The sequence below is a fragment of the Hypanus sabinus genome, chromosome 15 (assembly GCF_030144855.1).
Source record: "Hypanus sabinus isolate sHypSab1 chromosome 15, sHypSab1.hap1, whole genome shotgun sequence".
Classification (NCBI taxonomy): domain Eukaryota; kingdom Metazoa; phylum Chordata; class Chondrichthyes; order Myliobatiformes; family Dasyatidae; genus Hypanus; species Hypanus sabinus.
In genome coordinates this window covers 76054377-76069380 of record NC_082720.1, presented here as the reverse complement: position 1 = coordinate 76069380, position 15004 = coordinate 76054377, and the positions used below count along the sequence as shown (strand labels likewise).

General features: G+C 42.6%; 1 protein-coding gene across 5 annotated transcripts in view; it reads left to right on the top strand.

Annotated features, from left to right (window-relative positions):
- The window catches only part of si:dkeyp-23e4.3 (rho GTPase-activating protein 7), a 191065-nt gene that overhangs the window by 149480 nt on the left and 26581 nt on the right, over nucleotides 1-15004 (top strand). For all 5 annotated transcript variants that reach the window (XM_059990530.1, XM_059990531.1, XM_059990534.1 and 2 more), the window contains 2 exons: nucleotides 9506-9577; nucleotides 10264-10345. In XM_059990530.1, the coding sequence (XP_059846513.1) occupies nucleotides 9506-9577; nucleotides 10264-10345 (154 nt within the window). The remainder of the gene's footprint in view (nucleotides 1-9505; nucleotides 9578-10263; nucleotides 10346-15004) is intronic.

Sequence of the window (15004 nt, the reverse complement as noted above, 5' to 3'; positions counted from 1 at the left end):
CTTTTGAATTAAACTGAGCCCATTTGGTCATTAATGATTACAATACTGCAGGGCAATAGCAAGCTCTAAGCACCACTATAATTTTTGGCATGCCAAATGGTAGATGGTTTGGAACGTGGAAATGATAGACTTCCAAGTTTAGACACAAAGCTGCAAGGGTGTAAAGGAACAATTCTGTTGCATGGATCTTGGAAACATACTTGACCCTAAAAGGAGATGCATTCAACAGCATTTCATCTTGAAGAGCAAAGACTCTTTGAGTATTTGCTTTCTCATTTATCTGCTAACCTTGTGCCATCTAAACTTGAGCTTATCCAAATCTCTGCTGTCTGAATGTGACCTCACCCCAAGCACGGTTTACTCCTCATTCCTATGGTTATTACTCCCAGTTTGGCAATGAATCAATTCTAAAATTCCTGTCTTCAAACTGTTCCAAGTTTACAGATCTCTCCAATCTTTACAAATCCTTGAAGCCTTCTGAGATCCCTACTCCTATTGATCTGACTTTCATTTTTATTTCTCCATCTTTGGCCATGCCATCACATGCCATCTTCTCTCCGCAGAAGGCAGTGTATCAGAATAGTGGGTCCTTTCTCAGGCTGGAAGTATGCAACTATGGAATGTCCCTAGGATCATTCCTCAGCACTCAATTGTTTACAATACTGATATATTGGACGAGGGACAGAGTGTCAATGGTTGTGGATGACATGGAAATTCTAGAGGTGTTGATGTTAGGATTCTGCAACAGAAGATGTATAGTTTAAGTGGGTGAAAATTTAACCAATTGAGTTTAAAATGGAAAATGCGTGAGGAACTTAAGATGAATTAAAAAGCAAAGTATTACCTAAAGGAATAAAAAATAGAAATGAGTGAATGCCGAGGGATATAAATGTTTTTGTGCATGAATTGCGAGAAGTTAGCATGCAGGTGGAAGAAATAGAATATTAGCCTTTATTGCAAGGGCACTGGAGTTTAAAATAGAATTTTTTTTTACATATTGTACTGGATATTGGTGAAGCCACATCAGGAATACACTGCACATTTTTATCCCCTTAAGGAATGTAATCTCTAGAATGCTGTACCTTTGAGGGCTGTGGAGAGTAGATGTTAGCAGGTATTTAGTGGCACATAAATTGCTGATCAGGAAAATTGCTGATTGAAACCATGGGTACTGGCATAAAGAAGTTGTTAAGGCCTGGGGCAGATCAACCACTGATCACATTGAATTATGGGACAAGTGGGAAGGGCCAACTCCTTCAATTTTCCTGGGATCTTGGAATATCAAAACACAAGTTGGAGAATTTCACCTTTTGTCTTGTTGTATCTTTTACCCCATTCTCCCCCTTTAAAAATCATGTTACAATCTCTCTACCTACTATCTTGTACGGCCGGTATGAAATGTTACTAAAGCTCCAGTACAGAACTTAGGCTGTTAGTAGGTCAAAATCAAATAGAAGAGGATTGATGCAAAACCAATTATTGTTGAGTTTCTGTCTTTTCTCATGAATAGTTCCCAAACCTTGCCACATTTTTCAGTGTGATGCAAGAGTGGAAATGGATTCAAACTGCTAATTAGAAAGTATGATTTTTGAGGTGCTTCTGTCTTCAGTTTGCTGCTGTTGCTAATCACAGGTACACTTTAAATTTCAGGGTATTAGTCACCTTTTATTATTTTAAAAGAGACAGATTGCACAGGACAACACTGATGCTTTATGTTCATCTTTTGCAGGTTACCCAGAGTTACACTCATCCCTCTGTTAGACAGACCCCACTGGACTGATGGCCTCCCTTTTTGTAGGGTCTCCCATTAGCCACAACCAGTCTGCCAGTCGTCCAATCCCAGATTCAATCTCCAGACCATTCTGAAAGTTATGTTCAGCCCCTCTGCTTTGGAGAGTCCGAAGGCTCTTAGATGGAGGTCGTTTGTTATGTTATTTCATGTTAGTGTTTGTGGGCATGGAAATCCAGTCCATTGACACATACTGGCACTGGCGCTATTTTCAACTGGAACCATTGGATAGAGACCAATGTAATCAGTCCCGTGGGGATTTGAGATGGAGTTAGAGCTGGAGCTGAGGATTGGCGCTGGTGGTGTCCCACCACTTGGCACTGTTCTGCTGTTTCCTAGCTGTTCAATTCACTGACCAACTGTTATTTTTGAAATGGCCATTTTTAGTAAATTTCACTATATTTATTAACATAAGCAATGACATTTTGCTATTTTGAGTGTTTGTTTCAATAATGGTTGCCAAATTATGAATGTGATGTTTATTCTCATCATGTCATGAACGATTATGTTTTGAGCTGTAGCTCTGTCATTGACAAGTATCTTGCAATCAGCAATGAAATGATGGTTCTCAAGATGGACTTTAAAAACTGCTCACAGCTTGTTAGCAATTTCTGCGGTGTGGGATTTAGTATTGCTTTTTGTTTCTGCCAGTAACTGTAAGTGATCTTTTGTGCTGATGTTGACAAGTATGCTAGGCAGCCGGACCCAGGAAGTGATTTTCTGATGGTAAACCATGGGAGTTTGTTTCTAAAATTGGAACATTTTGTGTCATTTTCATGCAGAGTGAAATAAAGCCCGGGTACATGACATTAAGGAGAAAACAGAAAAATTATAACTTTACCCTAAAAATAAATTTGGAGGGAAATGAAAATATAAACCCAGTTCCAGCTCTTCAACAAAGGCTTGATGCTTTCAGTTTTATCAGTGACAGTATTTAATCAACAGTTCATCTCTAATTTATTCCATCTGTGAAAGTTCGAACAGAGCAGAATAGTATTGGATCTGAAAAAAATTCTACCTTTAAGTAACTCTGGCCCATCAACCCCATCAACCCTCAATCTAGAATAATGTGGATGGCATATTTATAGAGGTGTTTACAGTTGGGTAAAGGTGACAGTAGTGCAAATAATGTTTATGTTATGACAGTGGTGTGCAGAAGTGCATTTCTAAATGCATGACATGTTGAACCTTGAAGTGGATGGGCTATGTCAGCAGCCCATGAATATACATCGGGTGGCCATTTTATTAGGTACAGGAGGTAACCAGTAAAGTACCCCCTGAGTATCTGTGGAACATAACATTGGGGCAGTGGTGGTAGACAGAGTCAAACATAGGAGATGAAGGTCGGGCAAGTGGCAGAATAGACTGGGATAAGGCACATAAAAAGAATGCAAAGCTAAAACGAACCTATTTTGATGCCAGGAGTTCGACTTGTAAGGCACTCAAACTCAGTGTTGGTTTACACATGGAAATATGTTCTCATTGCTAGAAAAGACGGGACTAGCAGCTCAACCCTCCAGAGTTTGGTACCATGAGGTGGGGGAAGAGGCTCTGGGAAGAGAGGACTACAGGGATGTAAATGGAAAAGTGGCATTGCCTTTTAAGTGTCTTCTGGGGAGCTTTCAAAGCCAGGATACACAGGATTCTAGAGAAAAGGTAGAAGTTTGCAGATTCTAGAGAAAAGGCAGAAGTTGCAGGTCTTTATCCTGAATACACTTGGTTTGTGTACTGAGAAGATAACCAGATGGGGGCTGAACTCCCGTCTTGGGACTCTGAAAGGCAATCTCATTTAAACATTCATTGATCTTTATAGGATGATTCTCACTGACTTTGCTACCCAGAACCAGGTGTCACCCAAAAGTTAACTTGTTTTTCTTCTTTCTCAATTCTGCGGAAAGGTTCTGGATCTGAAACATAGAACAATACAGCACAGTACAGGCCCTTTGGCCCACAATGTTGTGCCGAACCTTATACCCTGCCTCCCATATAAACCCCCACCTTAAATTCCTCCATATACCTGTCTAGTAGACTCTTAAATTTCACTAGTGTATCTGCCTCCTCCACTGACTCAGGCAGTGCATTCCACACACCAACCACTCTCTGAGTAAAAAGCCTTCCTCTGATATCCCCTTTGAACCATCCACCCCTTACCTTAAAGCCATGTCCTCTTGTATTGAGCCCTGGGGAAGAGGCACTGGCTGTCCACTCTATCTATTCCTCTTAATATCTTGTACACCTGAATCATGTCCCCTCTCATCCTCCTCTCCAGAGAGTAAAGCCCTAGCGCCCTTAATCTCTGATCATAATCCATACTCTCTAAACCAGGCAGCATCCTGGTAAATCTCCTCTGTACCCTTTCCAATGCTTCCACATCCTTCCTATAGTGAGGCAATGAGATCTGGACTCAGTACTCCAAGTGTGGCCTAACCAGAGTTTTATAGAGCTGCATCATTACACCACGACTCTTAAACTCTATCCCTCAACTTATGAAGGCAAACACTCCATAAGCTTTCTTAACTACCCTATCTACCTGTGAGTAAACTTTCAGGGATCTGTGGACATGTACCCCCAGATCCCTCTGCTCCTCCACACTTCCAAGTATCCTGCCATTTACTTTGTACTCTGCCTTTGAGTTTGTCCTTCCAAAGTGTAACACCTCACACTTCTCCGGGTTGAACTCTGTCAGCCACTTCACAGCCCACTCCTGCATCCTATCAATAACTCTCTGCAATCTTCGACCATCCTCTACACTATCCACAACACCACCAACCTTTTTGTCGTCTGCAAACTTGCCAGCCCACCTTTCTACCCCAGGTCTATCCAGGTCGTTAATAAAAATCACAAAAACGACAAATGAATTTTTTTCACAAGTGCTGCCAGATCTGCATTTTCTGTTTTTATTACATATTTATATCCTTCGCAGTTTTTAAATTATTATTTCAATCAACAATTTGAGATTGAGTTGAGAAAAAAATTACTTCCCACTAAGGATGATTTATTTATTTTGTGATACAGCACGATAACAGGCCCTTCTAATCCTTGGAATTCTCTACCTGATAAGGTAGTAGAGATTCCATTCTTGAATCATTTCAAGACTAAAATTGATTGATTTGGGGGTACTAAATGATTCCAGGGAAAGTGCCTCTGTGGCAAAGAGGCAGAGATGATCTTGTGGAATGTTGGAGCAGTCACAAGGGGCCAGCTCTTGCTTCTGTTACCCGTATACACAAAAAGTGCTGAAGGAATTCAGCAGGCCAGGCAGCATTTACAGAAAAGAGTAAACAGTCAACTTTTCGCCCGAGACTCTTCTTCAGGACCAAAAAGGAAGAGGAGGAGTCAGCGTAAGAGGGTGGAGGGAGGGGAGGAAGAAGTACAAGGTGGCAAATGATAGGTGAAACCTTGAGAGAGAGAGAGAGAGAGAGAGAGGGAGGGTGTGAAGTAAGGAACTGGGAAGTTGATTGGTGAAAGAGACAAAGGGCTGGAGAAGAAGAAATCTGATGGGAGAGGGTAGAAGACAATGGACGAAAGGGAAGAGTACCAGAGGGAGGTGATGGACAGGTAAGGTGATATGATGAGAGAGGGAAATAGGAATGGGGAATTGTGAAGGGGAGGGGTGCAATGAACAGAAGCTTGAGAAACTGATGTTCATGCTATTAGGTTGGAGGCTACCCAAATGGAATATAAGGTGTTGCTCCTCCAATCTAAGTGTGGCCTCATTACAGTAGTAGAGGAGGCCATGGACTGACATGTTGGAATGGGAAGTGGAATCATAATGGGTGGCTGCAGGGATATCCTGTTTTTTCTGGCAGACGGAGCGTAGGTGTTCGGCAAAGTAGTCTCCCAATCTATGTCAGGTCTCACCAATATACAGGAGGCCACACCGGGAGCACCCAAATACAGTAGATGACCCCAACAGACTTGCAGGTGAAGTGTTGCCTGATTTGGACCCTGAATGGTAGTGAGTGAGGAGGTGATGACTCACTTCTCTCATTCATAGTTGTCTGATTTCTTGATGGTGGCTGGTTTGAATTAGAAACCTAAGAGAAATTAGTGATCGTGTCCAAAATGACTGGTGCCCCCTTTATTTCTTTGAAACCTATTAATCATCAAGATTTACTTTTGTGCTAATTTTGAATATTCCACTTTTAGGCATAATTGTTGAACCACACTTTTATCAGGTGTTCTCGGGTTTAATTCAGGATTTAGTAGATAGGTTTGAGGGGGGAAAACATACTTTTATGTACCTGATTTGTTAGAGATGGAATGAATGAGTTAATGCTCCAAGCCCAGCAGGTTTTTTTTAGTGGAGCATGTAGTGAGACCGGGTCATGAGGGTGGGTATTACAATAGGCGTACAAGAGTGTGAGTGGAGGTTGTGGCAGAATCTTTAAGTATGACCAGAGCAGACAGCGGGGCCTGATATCAGGGTTATGAGTGTACAGTTATAATTGAAATACAGCCTTGAGCAAAATGAAAACGTACTGAGAGTGGCCTTCCTTGATCTCTGAATGCACTGTTCTGCGTCATGATTGACGCGAGAATGTGCCTTAAGAATGATTTTTAGAAATCTGTAGCCAGCACAGGGAGGGTATTGTGCTTGGGATCCTCGGCAGCTGGTGCGTACGTGCATGTTTGTGTGTGGCAAGCTACTGTGTTCTGGAGACGGTTCTGCTCAGTCGAGCAATCCGAGTCTCCAGCAGATACTAGATAAGAGTGATTGGATCTGTGCGAACTAGACGGAGCCGGAGTCAGCACGGCCAAGCTTTCAAAGACTGCTAGGCTTCCTGATTGTTTTTGGGAGGAGACAGATTGTCCGACAAACATGCAAGCCCAAAACATCCATTAGATTAAATTGGTCCGAGGCTCCAAGGGCAGAATTTCCGGCCCCTTTCCATTCGCTATATGCGAACACGTTAATTGTTCAGTTTTCAGATTCAACGTTGTTAACAAAGCTGACGATTGGATCTGAGTGATCAGTGTAAATTCAATAGGATGGGAATGATTTACATACTGATGTTTTGCGTTTACAATGGAGTCTTTTCAATGTTGTTTTCCGAAATAAAGCCAGTATCTGTAAAACGGAAGTCAAGGTGTTTCTGATAATAGTCTTCGATTCCCAGAAATGCACAGAGAGAATGGTTATGGTAGACGATTGTGTCTGCAGTGGTTCTACCCCTTGGCCCTTTTGCTGTAGGTTTCCAAATTTCCCTTCACTATTTGCTTAGCGTGACAACCGAGTGGAATTTCCCTCTATTGAAGCTGCAGACAGTGCGTTCAGATTCCGCACACTCAGAGTAAAGGTGTTCTCCCCCACGCCCACCCCCATTCCGGTGTTTGAGGCTTTTCGAGATGATGCATAATTCTCCACATTATGTGTCTGTGCAAGCAGTAGAAATTTAGTTTAATTTAGCATCATTATTGGCAGAAATATTGTGGGCCAAAAGGCCTGATCTCGTGTTCAATGTTCTGTAGTGAGAGGTAGCAAGGGATTCTTTAGCGTTCAGAAGCAATACATTTCTGGCTGAGCAGGGGAGTGACACAGATTTGTTTCACAATGAAGCATCTCTCACTCTTCCGTAAACCACACAATGCACTGACTGCTCTGGATCACCAGAGCCAAAAGTAGCGTGGTGGGAAACGGAAGTCTGTGATTGAGCCTGTAATGTAACAAATACTTCACTGATTATAACTTGGCAACGTAACACAGATGTGAGCTCTAAACAGATCACGATATTTTGGTGAATAATTTCATAACTTATTGCGTAGAAATAAATTTTGACTAGAAAACGAAGACATTAAACTGTTGATGTTCTATTTTGTTTGTGGGCACAGGGCTACAAATTCAATAAAGACTGTACTCCACCAAAGACAGACATCCAAAGGAGATTGACCAAATCCAGGTAGTGCGGGGGTAGCATATCAGGCTGGGAAAGCTGGGGCTCTGAGGATTAGTAATGGGAATTGTAAATACTTGGAGAAGATTGGGAATGAGTAGGGGGTGAGGTGAGGTAGGATATGCCCTAGATCAGAGTATGGTGGAGGGAAACCCACCATGAGGAGTAGGTATCTCACCAATTAGAATCTCTTCAGGGTTAATACCCAGCATCAGACTTCTTGACAGTGACCTGTTCATTTCCTCTGTAAATATCTGAAGCAGGCCTTGTGCGCATTGTAACGTCTTGTCCCCACAGGACAAAATGTTCTCAAAGCACATACAATTATAAATTATTGAATTATCATCAAGGTGTGCAGCTCAAGCCATTGAACTTTTACACCTGGCTGTACTCCTACATGTTAGATCCAAGGAGGATACAGAAGGAAAATCTATGTTTTTGTCAGTTCTTGTCTGGTGTTTTTTTTGTGAATTTCATTGTATTATTTTCCCGCAGTTTAAATGAGTGAGAGGGAGGAGTTGGCAAGTGATTGGGGGATGGAGGTGAGGAGTGGCTGATTGGCAGAATGATTTGGGTGGGAGCTGGAAGAGCAGAAATAGTAACAGGCTGTGATGTGATTAGTGGAGGTGATAAACGCCTGTGTGTGTTGGAATCGGCTAAGAGATGAAAATGGAGAATGGGACCAAGGGAAATGAGGTGGGCTGATGGGAGCAGGGACTTAGTGGGAGGATAGGCGGATGGAGCAGGTGGGGGAGCAGAAAGCAATCAGATGATAGGGAAGTGAGATTTGGTTTTTATTGGAGGACCTGGACTGATCAGGACAGAGAGATGGGCAGAAGGCAGCAGGTTACCTGAAAAAGGAGAACCTTTTGGTTTCTGGATTTCTCATATGGAACATGAGGTGCTATTCCTCTAGATTGCATTTCTCCTGCCTTCCTGACAGTGGATGAGTCTGAGAACAGACAGATTTGTGGAATGCAGACACGAATTCATGAACCTTTCTTGATAGGCAATGCTGTAATCCTGGGAATTAGTCTGGTAGATCTCCTTTGGACTGTCTGCAATACAATTATATGTCTTTTAGATAAGAAGTCCAAAGCTGCATGCTGTATTCCAGGTGTGATCTCACCAACACCCTGTAACAAAATCCCTATTCTTAAACTTCGGCCCTATTACCGCCATAACTATAAGGCATAGGAGCAGAATGATGCCATTCGGCCCATCAAACCAGCTCTGCCATCTAATCATGACTGATTTATTCAGCCTCTCAACCCCATTCTTCTGCCTTCACCCCTTAACTATTTGTTGGACCTGCTAACTCTTTGTAATTCAAGAACTAAACACCCAGATTCTTCCGAACTTGAGTCATTCACAAAATCATCATTTAAATAATCACCTTTCGATTCTTCTGACTAAAGTACATGTTTACATTACTTCTATTTGCCTAGTTTTCACCCAGTCTCTCAATGCTCCGACATCCCATCACAGAATCGGAGTGTCCTCTTTACAGCATGCCTTTTTCAACTATTTTCATCTCATTGGTAAGCCTGGAAAGCTTGCATTCAGTTCCCTCCACTAGGTCATTAATCGATGCCATTTTCATTCTGCATTGTGAAACAAATCCTGCCGCATTCCTTTCATCAAGGCAGCTTCCCTTGCTTAGAATTGTTTATTGATCAGCTCTGATTGAACAACTTGCCCAGATTACCCGATTGTGGATTGGAGCTAAAATCAAGGCTTATGTTAGATTAGTTTTGTTTTTTTTTAATCATTATACACTGCAGCAAACAAACATTGACATCCTCTTTCCTTTGCCTATCAGAGATTGAAGCAAAAGACGCCTGTGACTGGCTCAGAGCTGCCGGATTTCCTCAGTATTCCCAGTTGTTTGAAGGTAAGCCATGTTGTGTTAAACTGCTTGTCCTTTAAGAGTCTTTCAGTAGATTCTGAGACCTCTCATAATTGACCCACAAGAAAAAAGAGATTGACAGTAGTGCTGATGAGAGTAGAGATTAAAGAAAGATAAAGATTAGCTTTATATCTCTCGTGTACTATACATCAAAACATCATAAAGTACTTGAAGTGTGTTAATTTGTGTCAACGACAAAGACAATCTGAGGATGTGCTGGGAGCAGGCTGCAAATGTTGCCGTGCTTCTGTCTCCAACGTAGAATGCCCACACCTTACTAACCCTAACACGTACATCTTTGGAGGAATCCAGAGCTCCTGAAGGAAGCCCATGTGGTCATGGGGCGAACATACAAACTCCTTACCATGGTGAGAATTGAACCTAGATCACAGATGCTGTAAAGCATTATGCTAACTGCTGTGGTACCATGCCGCACCTCCCCTTCCATTTTGAATTGAGCATGGTTGGTATGCTTTTCTCCACTTGCGATCGAGGCATAGGGATAAATCTATGCAGGCTTGTGCCTCTTAATCACAAGTTCAGCACTGACTCCTTTGTAGGACAGAAGTCTCAAGAGCAAAATTCAACAATTTTAATTGTGCAGCTCATCGTTGTTCAGTACTAGAACTTTTGCATAATTTAGTCATTCACTCGCATTTCATTCTTCACAGCATCTCAGTTTCCTGTTGATATTGAAGTGGTGAAAAATGATCATGAATTTTTAGACAGGGATGCCACAGAGTCTCTTTGCAGGTAAGGCCTTGATTGGATCCATTAGTTTGGACCCATAGTTTTAAAGTAGTAGATTTAATCACATCATTTTTCTATGGATATTTTCATTTCTTCCTGCACAATGATACATGAACTCAGAATACCCAAAGAGAAGGTGTTGAATGTAATGGAAGTTAAGCTATAGATTTAGAAATGATGGAGCCAATATACTAAGAATGGTGATCATCCTGTGGTGAACTATGTGCCTGTCTGGACACGACCCCTGCTGACTGCTCCTGTGGCTCCTCCCACAGGCCCCTGTATAAAGGCGATCTGAGGCCTGACGCTCGGCCTCAGTCTCCAGGACATAGTATGATGGACACTCACTCCTGGTTCCTTCTTCCAGTCAATAAAAGCCGATATCTCGCCTTATGTCTCAGTGTGAGTTATTGATGGTGCATCACATCCTTTGGGAGAGAATCCGTTACGATATAGTACAAGATGAACATTCTCTCAAATATGGTCCACACTTTAAAATGCACACTCAGTGTCATTCTCCAAGTAACAAAAGGCCATCTGCCTCTGAGTAACATTCTATGCTTTTATTGCTCAACATGCATTGTTGCCCTGCATCAGTCTTGTTTAATGTATTTTGCACGTAGAAAGTGTCTGTTGTGGCTGTGTTAGTCTTTTGAAAGAGTTATCTGCCCCATAGCTGTTAGAATGCTTATTGTCAGATGTACTGAGATACAGTGGGGAAAAACTTGTCTTACATACTGTTCATACAGATGAAGTAATTACACAGAGCATTGAGATGGAACAATAATGCAGAATAATGTGCCTCAGCTGCAGAGGAAGTGCAGTACAGGTAAACAATAATGTGCAAGTTCTAGTCATGATTCCTTTATCATATCAGGGAAGCATGCAATAGTCTTATAATAGCAGGGTGGCAAACGTCCTTGAGCATGGTAGTACTGTGGCAACCCATTTCCTGGCACATCCGAACCGGCTCACAATTAGATAGCCTACGGGGGTTTGCGAGCACAGAGCTTTGGAGCCTCTGCGCCACAGGGGGCAGGTTGAGGAAGGCTTAAAAGTGAGGCTGAGGATTTCGAATAAAGTTATTGCCTTCGACTGCAGTTACCGACTCCGAGTCATAATTTTAGTGCTGCGTGTAGCACACCGCTACAATTGGTGACCCCGACAGTCCAAACGATTTTTGGACCAGAAATGACCGACGCCGCCTCTGTTCATGCGGTTTCGTTGAAACTGCCGGGTTTCTGGACACAGCGCCCGAACCTATGGTTCCAGCAAGCCGAAGCCCAATTCCACGTTCGCCAGATCACCTCAGAAGACACCCGCTACTACTACGTGGTGAGCTCCCTCGACCAGGACACAGCGGCCCAGGTCGCGGAGTTCGTACAGTCGCCCCCGGCAGACGGCAAGTACACGGAATTCAAAGCCCTGCTCCTCAGGACTTTCGGACTCTCAAGGCGCGAGCGGGCTACCCGTTTACTGCACCTGGATGGCTTGAGCGACAGACCTCCATCGGCTTTAATGAATGAGATGTTGTCTCTAGCCGACGGACACCCACCGCTGCAGCGGCCCTACGAGGGGCCGTTTATGGTGCTCCGGAACAACGGGTCCACGTTCGTGCTGGACGTTGGGGGGAAAGAGGAGGTTTTCATGTTGGACCGCCTCAAACCGGCCCATGTGGACCTGGCGCAACCGGCCGAGTTTCCGGCACCTCGGCACAGAGGCCGACCTCCCAAGCAGGTTCTGGCCCAGACTGTGGACATTGGGGGGTGTATCGCCGGTTCTGGGGTGGGGGGGGGGGGCGGGGGTTATGTGGCGACCCATTTCCTAGCACATCCGAACCGGCTCACAATTAGATAGCCTACGGGGGTTTGCGAGCACAGAGCTTTGGAGCCTCTGCGCCACGGGGGGGCAGGTTGAGGGAGGCTTAAAAGTGAGGCTGAGGATTTTGAATAAAGTTTTTTCCTTCGACTCCGTGTCGTAATTTTAGCGCTGCGTGTAGCACACCGCTACAGTACTTACTTTCATGCTTTTGTGCCCTTTGCTTGATGGAAGAGGGGAGGAGTAAGAATGTCCAGGGTGGTAGGAATTAAAAGATGGCTGGCTTATTTACTGAGGTAGCAAGAAGTGAAGGCAGAGTCTGCAGAGGGGAGGCTGGTTTCCATGCTGTGTGTACAACTCTGCAGTGTTTTTTCTGGTCACATGCAGTTGTGCATCCAGATATGGATGATTTCTACAGTGCATTGATTAAAAATGCCTAAAGGTCAATAGGGCATACCAAATTTCTCTAGTTTCTTGAGGAAGTAGAGGCATTGGTGAGCTTTCTTGCCTGTAGCATCCATGTGCATGTACACACAGAATGCAGTCACACGATTGACATGACAGTACTGCATCACTATTTTTTTTAAAAAATGAACATTTTGAAACTACTGAGAATAGCTGATATCATAAACCAAGAATATCTAGGAAGTCTCCTTTCCCATCTATATTTGTTCAGAATTATCAAGTTCCCAAACAAGAACCTTGAAGTTAATGTGCTTTACTAGGGTACGTGTTCTCGAGTTCACCCTGCTGGTCACTGTCCAATAAGGCTCATGAGAAGTGCGTAGTTACAACAAAAATCAGGCAGGCTATGATGCCTTTCCCTGTGGCTCCCAGCCTTCCATTTGACGCAAGCTGATCTTTCAATTACAAAAAAAATTCAAAGAATTTTCCCACACGTGCTCAAGATGAAATATTATTCAATTAATGCAAAGACATTTCAGTTGAACTCTATTTGTTAAGGTCTTTGAATGCTATTAGAACCTATAAATTCCACAACAACTTGTATAAACAAATTAGTTAGAATGTTGATGTATCTCTTAAAGAATTGTATCCAGCTGTGAGTTAAATGCGGAATGGTCTATCATAATCCTAAATGAAATGGATTCAGGAATTTGTCATCCATTTCCTGAGGGGTCTTTCATTGAGCAAACTCCATTTTTGTGTGTTACTTCAGGTTTCCAGCATAGCTGCATATGTACCTGTGTGTTTATCATCTCCCAAACTGTTGGCCTGTTTACAAATGGAGCCTTGTTTAACATATTTTGGACAACACCAATTTTAAAACTGATTTCTTCCCCTAATGTTGGGTACATTTCTCTTCATCTACCTTTCTCAGTGCTGGGCCTGCTTCCCAGTGTTGTGGATGGAACCTGGCCCAGTGTTCAGACTGTTCCTAAGTGGTGTTGGATTTGGTTCTACTCATTGCCAGACTTAAGCATGGATATTGTGTTTGAAAGTGTGTGACAGAACCTGGTATCACGTTCTCATATGATCATCCATTAGTCTGTCAGAAACCAACCTATAAGATTCCTCCTTTGCACATAACTCAACAAACCCGTGGCATGAACAAGGAAAGCCTCCTGTAGTTGCTGAAAGCAATTACTTTAAAGTCTTGCTTTGCAATCCAAGCAATTTGGGTTTTCCCACTCTGGTTACTGTGCCGTTTGCAAAATGAGCAGCACTTAGTTATCTGGCAGACAACAGTTGTGAAAAGATGTTGGTGACTTTTCAAGGAATCACCTCTTTGCTAAAATTAGAATGCTAAAACTGGAAAAACGGCTTGTGTACTGGTGTGACTTGATTGAGCAGTTGGTGTCATTGAAGGCTGCTCACTATTGTAATGTTGAAGAAGCACATTAGCACATACAGCAAGTTCCTAAGAACAGGAGTGGAATAATCAAGTTAACACACACAAAATGCTGGAGAAACTTGGCGGGCCAGTCAGCATCCATGGAAAAGAGTACAGTCAACATTTTGGGCCGAGACCGTCATTTGTAATTGCAATAACCAAATTATTCTGTTGGAAAAGACCAAATTAACCTGTTTTAGTGAGGTTGACCAGGAGATCATGAATGGCTAGGGCATCAGGCATAACATCCCTGTTAACTTCCAAAATGATGAAGTGATCATTTGAGTTTGGCTGAGAGCTTTGGCCTAATCTCATTAATAACACTCATCAATATGTGTAACGTTGAACATTTTAAATATTTGCCAGTAATTGCTCACCCTTATTGAAGCTGGACTCTTCCAATAAAAAGATTCATGGAAGTCTAGGTGCCTCCCTCATGAGAATTGTTTTCTTGATTTCATTAGATTACTCATGGTTAATCCAAAACTCTAGATGCCAATGTTACTTCAAATTCCAACAGAGCTTTTACATCAGAAATATGAGCCAATTTCTAATCACTCAGACTAAAGAAAACTTGAAATTGAGGCTGTGCTTGGCTATGTCGTTTGCTTCATTTACTCTGTGCTAGCTGTGTGTGAGAGTTTCGATTCCAGGCTCCCTAACACTGTTAAATTTGCAGTTGAGGGTTCCGACAGGAACTGGGATGTAATGGCAAATTTCTGGGTAATTACAGGAAATAGCAGACTTCTGTTGTCATTGGAGATCAGAACTGAATTTAAACATGATATTTAAATATTATTTTACTGCACAGATAACTGAATGAGCGTTGCTATGTAAACAATTACAAAATTATCCTAAGCTTTGCATTTTTCAGTCCTATTTGGAGTTGAGACCAGATATGATCACATTGAATAGTGTGGGAGTGCTGAGGAGCCTGGTGGCCGACTCCTATTTTTTTCTGTACGTATTTATTCTATAAATGCCCTGTTGAC